The 12,091-nt window shown below is 36.9% G+C and overlaps 1 protein-coding gene across 1 annotated transcript; it reads left to right on the plus strand.

The window, feature by feature from the left end:
* Positions 1 to 648: 648 nt before the first annotated feature.
* Positions 649 to 2,998, plus strand: LOC120202094. The gene is made up of 3 exons (XM_039202575.1): positions 649 to 1,169; positions 1,747 to 2,094; positions 2,183 to 2,998. The coding sequence occupies exons 1-3, from the start codon at positions 738 to 740 to the stop codon at positions 2,714 to 2,716; spliced, it is 1,314 nt and encodes a 437-aa protein (XP_039058506.1). The 5' UTR covers positions 649 to 737; the 3' UTR covers positions 2,717 to 2,998.
* Positions 2,999 to 12,091: the final 9,093 nt, after the last annotated feature.

The raw sequence follows: 12,091 nt of genomic DNA on the forward strand, positions 1-12,091 counted from the left end.
CCGTCGACTACCATTAACATCGTCAATCGACCGAACACCCAATATTATCTGATCAGACAATCACCCAACAATTGAAACCCCTTATTTTCGTGACCGGACGAATACTCAACGGCTGTGTAAATATAAGATTTCACGATCGACTTAAAGGGATTCTCTATGTTATGATTGTCGATTTTCCGTTGCAATCATCATGTGAAGTATGGGGGTTCACTTGGTGAAGCGTTGGTGATGATCAACGGTGATAAGTGATTGAAACTGGAATTTTTCGGGATTTTGAGTTTCTTTTTGTAATTTTAGAAAATATTGGTTTTTTTTAAAATAATTTTTTATTTTAAGTGTTTTTTTTTAAATTTATGTGTTTAACACATGTCAAATTTCGATATATTTAACGGTTGTTACAGTCCAAACGCCTAAAAATAAAACGTCGAAAATATTAAATATCTAAAAGTGTAACAAAAAAAAATATTAAACATATATTTTTAACGTAAAATCTTTAAACACCTAAATTTAACTTTAAGTATAATTTAGACACTTATTTTTACATTAACCCTTGAAATTACGTTTCCTTCTTATTACGCCCTTCTCTATTTGTTTTTTCTCCGGTATTTTTAACCTGCTTTTGTTTTCAAATTGTTCTTCCTTTCTTCTCTTTTACCCTTTTGACTGCTCATTTCGTGCTTTAAGACCTCAAAGGGGACGGGAACTTAACGATAACCTCTCATTTTTGGGTCGTAAAAATGGAAAGAAAACATAGGTTCTTTTCGGTTGTCAGGGGGTTGTCTCCGAGCCGTTCGCGAGCCAAAAGTCCGGCGAGAAGTGCTTCACCAATGTCGAGCTTACTGAGGGGTAGGAGGACCAACGGCAGCCACCGCCTGTCGCAGCCGGAGTCTTTGGTTTTCAGGTCCGGGAGCTTGAGGCCGGCGGAGGCTTTGTCTCCGTTGAAAGAAGGTCCCGATCCCGATGGAACCGACGGTGGAGATTCGAGGATGGAAGGTAGGTGGGCCCAGTGGATGAAAGGCCAGCTAGCGCGCGCACCTTCCGTTTCAGCTTCAACGTGTAAACGCTCCGATTTGAGGTTGTTGCTCGGTGTCTTGGGTGCGCCTCTGGCGCCGGTGCACGTTAGCGCTTTGGACCCTTTTCCTATCCTCAGCATTAAAGATACACCGATTGTCAGTCCTCTCTCTCTCTCTCTCTCTCTCTCTCTCTCGTGCTGCATTTGATTGGTTGGTCTAAAAGGCTTTATTTTTCAGGTGGAAATCTAATTAGTTAAATAAGCTCTCACTGAAGCAGCTAGAATTTGGTTATTAAACACTTCTGCTAAGATTTTAATGTTGGGTTTGATTTCCCTTTTCATCCCAGAAGACGAGAAAGAGTATAACAACAGCAGATTCATGATTTTAATGAAGAGTAAGCTCTGCATGTTGACAGTTAGTTAAATAGGATAGCTTTAAATACCCAAAAAAAAAGGGGTAACCTTTTGCATTGTGTTTAAATCTGCTATGTATTTCGTTAATTTATTGATCAAAGAAGGGAAAAAAAAGGTTGAATGTGATGGGATTACAATCAGAACTGTTTTAAAATTTCCTGTTTTCTACTTGATAATTTTCAGTCCAAGTCTTAAGGTGGGTTTTTTTTAAGCATGTATGGGGTGCTCAATTTAGGGAGGAATTTGTTTAGCACTCTTTTGAAGACTGGGTTTCCTTGGAGGTATCTCTGTGTATCATGTTTCTGTTTAAAATTTTACAGGAATCTTCATCTGCTCAATACATAATACAGCAGTATACTGCTGCATCTGGTGGGCAAAAGCTTCAAAATTCGATCCACAATGCATATGCTATGGGAAGGGTGAGAATGATAGCTTCTGAGTTTGAGACGGCTAACAAGGTCACAAAGAATCGGAATTCTTCCAAGGATGCGGAGTCAGGCGGGTTTGCCTTGTGGCAAATGAATCCAGACATGTGGTATGTGGAACTTGCACTTGGTGGTAGTAAGGTTCATGCAGGGTGTAACGGGAAGCTTGTGTGGAGGCACACTCCTTGGCTTGGTGCACATGCTGCTAAAGGGCCTGTTAGACCCCTTCGCCGTGCCCTTCAGGTAATTTCGTCTGTCCTTGCTCTCACTGTTCTTTCCTCTTCATGAGAAATCATTTAGCTTGAAATTTGAATATCTGTTCTTGTTGCAGGGTCTTGATCCAAGAACAACAGCAACCATGTTTAGCCATGCAAGATGCATTGGGGAAAAGAAGGTAAATGGGGAGGACTGCTTTACCCTCAAGCTTTCTGCGGATCCTGCAACATTGAAGGCCAGGAGTGAAGGACCAGCGGAGATCATAAGACATGTTTTATTCGGCTACTTCAGCCAGAAGACGGGGCTTCTTGTGCACTTGGAAGATTCACATTTGACCAGAATTCAGAATAATGGGGGTGTTGCTGTGTACTGGGAGACAACAATCAATTCATTCCTCGAGGATTACAGACCTGTTGAGGGAGTAATGATTGCTCACTCAGGTCAGTCTGTAGTGACCCTTTTCCGCTTTGGGGAAACTGCAATGAGTCACACTAGGACCAGAATGGAGGAAGCATGGGTAATTGAAGAAGTGGCATTCAATGTTCCAGGCCTGTCAATGGACTGTTTCATAACCCCAGCAGAAATTAGACCGGCGTCATTCAGTGAAGCCTGTGAATTCTCTCAGGGTCAAAGGGTAAAACCAATGTGACCGTTGAGCCGTATCTGACCGAAGTTGGTACACTAGAAAAAAAGCTCATGATCCAGGTAGTAAGAATGCTTTTGGAAGATGGATCTCTAAAGAAGAGGGATTTTTGCAAAGTATTACACAGCTGAGCTGGATGTAATAGTTTTACTCAACTACTTAGAAGGTAAATTCGGAATTGTAGTTGTCTGAAAATTTTGTATTGCATCAATGTCTCTTCAAATTTGTAAATACGGGCAGAACGATGTTCCATATTTTCGCAGGTTAATGCCAATGTAGCTTTTATCTTTCCAGTGGATTTTTCATTTAGAAAGCAGGATTTGCATTTTTATGGGTGACTGATTTCACGTTGTGTTCTCCAAATAATGTCTTTTTCTTTGCCATGGTGCAAACGCAGTGGCATTTTAATTGTCATTGAGCGAGCCTGGTGAAATGTGGTCAATAATGGCAGTGCCATAAGAGATAAGACCAATGTAGTTGTAAGCCAAGTGTTTCGCGATGAACAAGCGAGGGTGGTTGGCGAAAACGACATGGTTCTTGCTGAAACATTCTTCTACAATTTATGGTGACAGGGAGGGGTGTATATATCTTTATCTGTATATGTCATATGTATACTTCATTTTATATATACATGGCAATATAATGATGACTTGCACATGATCATTAGTACATATATAAGTGTGTACATGATGTATTTGATCACTAGTACATGTATAATGTACATGACCAATACATGACCGGTAGGTTGGGTGTAGTGTACGTTGATCATGTAGTCTAATATCATTATCGTATAATATGTTTGATCATTAAGATTAAGATTAAATAAATTTAATCAATGAAAGTTAAATGATAATAAATTTAGTAGGATAAAAAGAGTAGTATGTTATGATCATATAGTCTAGCATAGAATAATCATATATATAATATATTTCATCATGAAAATCATAATTAAACAGATTTAATCACTTGAATAGAAATGATAACAAATTTAGTTGATTCAAATGATATAGTTTACTTTGATCTTATAATATACATATAATATACCATTAAGTTCAACCTAAAAAAAAAAGAATTCGACAACTTAATACAATACAATCTTTAACATAGGATCATGTGATCATCCTAAAATATTAATCAATTATTTTTCTTATTGACTTATTGTGATCACAAGGTAGTATATGTTCTAAACATTCTCAAACATCCTTACAGTTTCTAGTGCTCGAACCTAAAACCTCTAAAAATACAATCACCCATTTAATCACTGATCGTTAATATATTTTTCACTCTTATTATAACGTGGTCACACATGCCTAACTAATCCTAAATTTCATTATAATCAAATTGAAATCAAATTAATTATAAATTTTCATATGTATATATCAAAATTTTAATAAAATAATCATAAACTAACTTTTATTTTTATATTAAAAGTAATCTTATTGAATTTTCATTACAATTAAAATTTCATTATTTGATTAACATTGTAATAAATATTCATGTAAACTTATTTAATTATTAATATTTAAAAGAAGATTCAATAAAAAATAATATATCAAATAGTTTTGTCACACTCCAAAATTGGGGTTAATATTTTAGTATTGATAAATTATATTTTTTATTTGTTTTGATTTTAAATTTGGGACTAGATTGAATAAATGTCCGTTATGGATTTTTTTGGGAAACCTTATAAATTTTGGGGACAATTTTAAAAGTTCTAAAAACTTTGGAGACCTTTCATCTTATTAACCCATAGATGAATTTGAAATTCCAACTCCACCGAATCTCTTACCCATTCCCTGTATTTCGTTTTATATTTGTTTGTCTATTTTATATATCAATTACTTTATCTATTAATTTTAAATGTTTGTGATATATTTAATATTTTATTTATTTCTTTTAATAATATTATACTTATATGGAAGATTTTACAGGTTTGTCGTGTACCACAATATACCACTAAAATGATGTACTAAAAATGTACCACAAGCAAATTTATCTTTATGATGTAAATATTAAAAAGTATAAGGATTTATTTTATATTAGCCATTAATTAAAATTAAATTTTATTTTTTTATATAATTATATTTTTTTGTTAAAGGGTAAACTATAGAGTTGGTCACTCTAGTTTCATTTTTATAAACGTATGGTCACTCAATTCAAAAAATTTAATTCGTAGTCACTTTTGTTTCGTTTTAATTAAGATGTGGTCACTTTTGTTTCGTTTTAATTAAGATGTGGTCACTGTGATGTTAACTTATGTTATTTTGATGATGTGATCACTGTGACGTTAACTTTTGTTATTTTGATAATGTGGCACGTTAGTAAAATGTTTTAATTTTTATTTGAACACTTAAAGTTTAGATAAATTATTAATCATGGTCTTTTTATAAACCCGGAATAATTCAGGGATAAAATATCAATTTACCCCTCAATGTGTTTTCTTCCCCCAAACCTATCTTTTATGTCGTTTCGATAGCTTCATCTTCCCCAAAAAAAAGGTGATAAAATATCCAGCATGGATCCATCGTAATGATCTAGCTTTTCTTGATGGGAACTCGAAATGAACGTGGTTTGACAATGAAGAGCTTAAAAAGACTATTGAATTCTTGAAGTTGGCTCTAATGGAGGCAATGAATCCATTGTTGATAAAGAATTCCTAGTGTTTCTTAGTGTCGCGGCCGTCTTTCGGTTGGGCCCCGGAATTGGGCTTCGACTTGAAATGATTGGATTAGAGTCACCACCGATCATTTAAAAACAATTAGGTGGATTGGACACCATCTTACATGATCTATGTTTTACCAGAAATGTGTCGAATTAGGGAGTCGGTTACAATCAAGAAAAGATTAACACCCTTGTACTGTCCTTTCGGTACCAATTAATTTGTCGGTTATCTTAATTATGAAAATTTGAAATTAAAATTAAAATTTAAAAACTCGATTCGAATTACTTACCTTTGATCGACTAAATTTCCCTTAACAAGTCAAAAAGATTTTAGATTGTAAAATAGAAATAAATAAATAAATATTTTAGTAAACCAAAGAGAAAAAAAGGAAAAAATGTTGGATTAAGAAAAAAATATAAAAAAATAATAAAGTAAATAAAATAAAAAAATAAAAAATGTATATATATATAAGAAATGTAAAAAGAGAAATAAAAAAATGAAAAAAAGTTTTAAAAATAATAATAAAGAAAACGATACTAGATAAAATAATCTAAATCAGGACTAAAATAATTGAAATCTAAATCTAAGGATTCAATTTAAAATTAAAGTTCTAGGACCATAATGAATTGTATGCATAATATAGTGCCAAACTTAAAGGAAAAATAAAGCTAACATAATTCATCAAATGTCAAGTGACCAAATAAGTAGTTTTCCCAATATAATACAATTGGTGGGCTCCACTTGCTATGTCAGATTAAAACCACATTTCATTTTAAAACGAAAAAAGAAAACAAATTTCATTTGTTACCGAGACTAAAAAAAGGAGGGTGAGCGCTTCGTTGTTTTCTCGCCGGAAACAGAAGGACCTTCGTCCGTCGCCGTTATTCTCCAACAGTGACCAAACTACACCGAACGCTTCTTCTCAGCAAGAGGAGTTTGGGTACAGGGTTCGTTTTACCAGAAAGTGCATCATTGGTCCTGAAAATGTCAAAACTATCATGCTTCTTTCACTCCGATCTGTCACTTCTAGCCGTCGGATCATCCCGATTTTAAAATATGTTGTTCACCACCTTTCTTTCTCCCGTTTCACCATTGGGATCTTTGAACGGAAGTCTCTGTCGTCGGTGAAGAACTCCAGCCGAATGGTAAAAGTCGCTATCTTTCTTTTTCGAATCTGTTTCCCCCGTATCTTTCTACTGTACTTTTTCCCCCCGTATTTCTTTTCGATTATTATGTGTTGCTTTCAAAACTGATGCCTCCTTTCCTTGTGTTCTTCCCCTTTATATATAATGTTTCAAAACTCTATTTTTAGGTGCTGTTTAGAGTTTTGTTTGGACTGAAACACTGTGTTTGTTGGGTTATGGTTGTTGACTGTGCCGAGAATCGGGGGAGGTGGGTTGAGATTTTGGTGGTGAAAAATTAGTGCCTACAGCTGCCCCTCTTTGTCATTTTTCGTGGAACAAAAAATATGACAAAGATAAAAAGACACTAATTTTCCTTCGGTGGAGTTGAAAATTGGCTCTGATATTTCAATTAAGAATAACTCCTTGTCGAATTTAATTGTGGATGACTCTCCGTCGCGAAGTCAAGTCTATCTTGAAATGATATGGAATGGAAGTCGTAGTTCGGAATTTGAATTGGAATGTGACTTCTCGTTGCCAAATTGTAGTCACCTTCGGTTTTCTTCACGGTTTAAAGACATTGGTTTAAAAATTTGACTAAAAAATAGTTCCTTGACTCCACCATGTGGTTGATAGTCTCTCAAAATCAAACTCAGAAATATTCGTTGACAGATAGCCTTTCTCGACTTAAGTTATGCTGCCAGAAAAAGGTTTCTTGTCACTAAGGCACGACTAACCCTGGTCTTCTTTTCGACTTGAAAACCTTGACCTGCAACCGGAAAGTAGTGTGATTGATGTGTCATCGAGCTGAATGGAACCGAACTCGACAATTTTATTGACATATAACCCTTCTTGCCTTGAGCTATGTTGTAAATTTAATTTGCCTCTGAGTTGAATGTAATCGAACTCGACAATTTTGTTGACAGATAACCCTTCTTTCTTTGAGCTATGCTGTAAATTTGATTTGCCTCTGAGTTGAATGTAATCGAACTCGAAGGTCTTTGATGACAAATAACCCTTCTCACCTTGAGTTATGCTATAAATTTGATTTGCCTCTGAGTTGAATGTAATCGAGAAGGTCTTTGATGACAGATAACCCTTCTCACATTGAGTTATGCTATAAATTTGATATGCCTTTGAGCTGAATGTAATCGAACTCGAAGGTCTTTTGTTGGCAGATAACCATTCTTGCCTTGAGATATGCTGCAAATAATGTTTCTTTGAGCTGAGTGTAATCGAACTCGAAGGTCTTCTGTTGGCAGATAGCCCTTCTTGCCTTGAGCTATACTGCAAATGATGTGCCTTTGAGCTGAGCGTAATAGAAATCGAAGGTCTTTTGTTGGCAGATAACCCTTCTTGCCTTGAGTTATGCTGCAAATGATGTTCTTTTTAGCTGAGTATAATCAAACTCGAAGGACTTTTGTTGGCAGATAACCTTTCTTGCCTTGAGATATGCTGTAAATGATGTGCCTTTGAGTTGAGTGTAATCGAACTCAAAGGTCTTTTGTTGGCAGATAGCCCTTCTTGCCTTGAGTTATGCTGCAAATGATGTGTCTTTGAGTTGAATGTAATCGAACTCGAAGGTTTTTTGTTGGCAGATAACCCTTCATGGCTTGAGATATGCTGCAAATGATGTGCCTTTGAGCTGAGTGTAATCGAACTCGAAGGTCTTTTGTTGGCAGATAACCCTTCTTGCCTTGAGATATACTGCAAATGATGTGCCTTTGACCTGAGTGTAATCGAACTCGAAGGTCATTTGTTGGAAGATAACCCTTCTTGCCTTGTGATATGCTGCAAATGATGTGCCTTTGAGCTGAGTGTAATCGAACTCGAAGGTCTTTTGTTGGCAGATAGCCCTTCTTTCCTTTTGATATGCTACAAATGATGTGCATTTGAGATGAGTGTAATCGAACTCGAAGGTCTTTTGTTGGCAAATAACCCTTCTTACCTTGAGCTATGCTACAAATGATGTGCCTTTGAGCTGAGTGTAATCGAACTCGAAGGTCTTTTTTTGGAAGATAGCCCTTCTTACCTTGAGCTATGCTGCAAATAATGTTCCTTTGAGCTGAGTGTAATCGAACTCGAAGGTGTTTTGTTGGTAGGTAGCCCTTTTCTGTAACAACCCGATAATATCAAAATAATAGTTAAATAGAATTGAAGATTTAATTGTGAAAATTGGTAATTTTTAGGGACTAAACTGAAAGATTTTAAAACTTGTAGCTTGTTTTAGAGTTAAAGAAAATTCAGGGACCAAGCCCTGAATTTACCCAAAAAAGTTAGGTATTTGGTTTATATATATGATATATGCGTGAATTGGGTTCTGAAAATCAGAACCCAATTCCTCCCAAATTTCCATTTCCTTACCTCAACTTCCGACGACGATTCCGACACCGTCCGAATTCGATCGTAGTTTTGAAACCACCATCGTGTTCATCATCAAGCGAGGAACAAACCCTTCAATTTAATTGAAGCGAAACGCTGCCAAACGTCGTGAATTTCAAGTCAAAGCATCGACGTTTTTTTTAAGCTCAATCGCCTAGAAAATCCTAAATTCATCGCCGATCGTTGTTCCTTTTACGACACCTCCCGCACCATCGTGTTCCTTGTGCCGTTCCGAGTCCGCCGGTGTCATCCTCGATCTCCGTTGACGGCGGCGCGTGGGGAGGTGGATCAGTCAAAGATTCGGCCGAGTCGAAATCGAGCTCTCCGCCGTTCAAAAATTTGAACCGATCTTTGTAAGTATCTCGAAATCGCTCAAAATAATTTTTAGAAATTTTTCCGTGATTTTTAGAGCCCCGGAGGACGTCGCACGCGCCCACACGCGCCACCGCAGACGAGTGAACGCTGAAAACCGGTTTTGACCGGTCACGACCGGTTTACCCGTTTACCTGACCCGTTGACCCGACCCGACCCGTTGACCGTGCTATTTTGGGAATTAATTCGGTTTTTTGCTATTCTGGGAATTAATTCGAAATGGGTGCTATTTTGGTAATTTTTTTAAAAGGGTGCTATTTGTGTAAAATGTTTGACAGTTTGTTGACCTCCTTTGACCAGAACTTTGACCGACTTTGACCAGCTATTAAACGACCTTTGTTTTCGACCAAGAATACCTATCCTGATAGTTTTTGACGTCCCGAATCCATTTTTGGGGTCCGTTTTGCTAAATTCAAACCCGAAAGTCTCCAAATCATCAGTCAACCCCGTTGACTTTAATTTTGACAGAGAATTCGAAATTTCGGAAGGTCATACTTTATATTTTTCGACGTCCTGAATTTGATTCCGAAGTCCGTTTTTTCAAATTCTGACCCGAAATTCCCGAATCGAGCTTGTAAACCCAAAAGGCTTAATATTTTAATATTTTGATTATTTAAATGAGATTTGGTCAATGATTTTTTTTCAATAAAATATTTTATGAAGGTACTCGTGTTTCACCTGAGCAAGGATTAATTAGGTCCGGTATTATCCGTTCGTTAGATCAGCCTGAACCACGTACTACGAGAATTACCCGTAGGTTTCCGTATATTATTTAAATAATATTTAGATTATTTATATTAGGATTCCAATATGGATTTTTCAATTCGTAGGGTCTAGCGCTGCAGCAGAACGTGATCGACATACCCAGTAATAGGCTTCCCTATCTGATTTCCCAGACTGTTACAGGTGTGTTTCCTAACAGTATTATATTACTAATTTAAATAATTTATCTGAATACTGAGTATTTGATATTTGATTTGCTGTATATTCTGATATAATTTCTGAATTAAGGTATTTCATACCGATTTCTGAGATCTGCTTATCTGATATCTGAATTATTGATTTGAATTCTGATTTCCGTATTTCTGCATATGGTTTCTAAGTATGAAATATTTGTTATGTTTTAAGTGATTAATCATTGTTTTCAATTGAATACATTCATTGTCATTTGAGGGGGTATTGTTGAAGGAAGATTATCTGCAGACTTCTCGGCTTTGTGCTCAGGGTCTAAATGGCATGTGCGGTTGGGTGTATGGTTCTGGGGAACCTACACAACTATGATGTGAACGGATGGGGGTAGTGTTCATGTTTTAAAAATAAAAATAAAAACATATTGCATAAACCGATTTCATTGAAAGATTTTATCTGTATATTTTTCTTATATACTGTATGGAGGACACTGAGCTTTTTAGCTCATTCTGTAGTTTTTACCCTTTTTCAGATAGTAGCAGACAGTAAGCTAGCAGATTTGGCATCAGTGGAAATCAACTACTTATTTTGTACGAACATATATTTCTATATGTTTTTCAGTTATGTTTGGTGACATGTATTTGCTATAATTTTGGACATATCTGTATTATTAATATAATGTATTGTAAGATATAAAAAAAAACTCTGAATGGGATATGTGACCACTTAGGTTTGAGTCTAACTCACAGACCGGGTCTAGGGGTTACATTTGGTGGTATCAGAGCTTTCAGTTTTAAATACTCGGACTGTATATGAGTCCTAAATTTTGGATTTAAAAAAAATGTCACCTTATGTTATGATTTAAAGTTTTCTCGAGATCCCTGATGCTAATCTGACACATGTTTCAAATTTTTTCTGTAGAGCCTTATAGATCCAACGATGAATGCTGCTAGAGGTCGTAGGACAGGACGTGGACGTGGTAGAGGGCGAGTCACTCGACCTTCTGTTACGATAGACGATCCGATGTCAGCACGTGATCCTTCTGTTCCGCAAGTAGATCCGACTCTTTCTCATGATGATCAGTTTACTCCCGTGAGAGACCCTCCCGTCACTGAAGATGAGGATACTGAGATGAATGAAGACGTCATTAATAGAGCTATCTTCCGCATGTTTCAGAGAGCTGCTAGAGCCCCTAGTAACATGACTGCAGTGGAGATTTCAAATTCTCTGGTTGCTGCTGGTGTAGTACCATTTGAGGGTATTACTGGTGGACCTCCGACAGACGCTGAGTATTGGCTGGAGGACACAGAGAGGATTATGGATGAGATGGACCTCAGACCTGAGCAAAAGATAAAGGGGGCCCTAACTATGTTGAAGAAAGAAAGCTTCAGATGGTGGCAATCCATTTCTGGTAGTATTCCGAGGAACCAATTAACATGGGATCTTTTCAAGACGCGCTTCCGAAGTCGCTACATCGGAGAGAGATATCTGCAGGAGCGACGCCAGGAGTTTCAGAATCTGGAGCAGGGTAATATGTCTGTTATGGATTATGAGGTTGAATTTATCCGATTAAGCCGATATGCTCCTGGACTTGTGGATACTGAGACAGATCGATGCTTGAGGTTCGAGAATGGACTCAGGTATGAAATCAGGAGTCGAGTCGCTACTCACCGAGAGAGGAATTTTGATGCTTTGGTTGAGATAGCCAAGACTGCTGAGGAAATAGAGCGACTGGGTATGGAGCACAGGAGAGATAGTGATCGAGCTCAACCCCGATTCAGGAGGCCTTCTGGTTCTGTTAATTCTTCTGCACATCCTAGTAAGAGAGGCAGGGGTGATTCCTTTCAGAGAGGCGGTGCGAGTGTCAGACCTGTTGCATCTGGTGCTTCAACTTTTCAGTCTACTAGACATGGTGGATCTTCTGGGTTGCAACCT

This window comes from Hibiscus syriacus, unplaced genomic scaffold (assembly GCF_006381635.1).
Source record: "Hibiscus syriacus cultivar Baekdansim isolate YM2019G1 unplaced genomic scaffold, ASM638163v2 tig00008146_pilon, whole genome shotgun sequence".
NCBI lineage: Eukaryota > Viridiplantae > Streptophyta > Magnoliopsida > Malvales > Malvaceae > Hibiscus > Hibiscus syriacus.

Coding starts and splice junctions, on each gene's coding strand:
- LOC120202094 (XM_039202575.1), top strand. CDS start 738: ATGGAAAGAAAACATAGGTTCTTTTCGGTTGTCAGGGGGTTGTCTCCG. Junction 1,170..1,746: donor GCATTAAAGATACACCGATT/GTCAGTCCTCTC, acceptor AAAATTTTACAG/GAATCTTCATCTGCTCAATA. Junction 2,095..2,182: donor CCCTTCGCCGTGCCCTTCAG/GTAATTTCGTCT, acceptor TTCTTGTTGCAG/GGTCTTGATCCAAGAACAAC.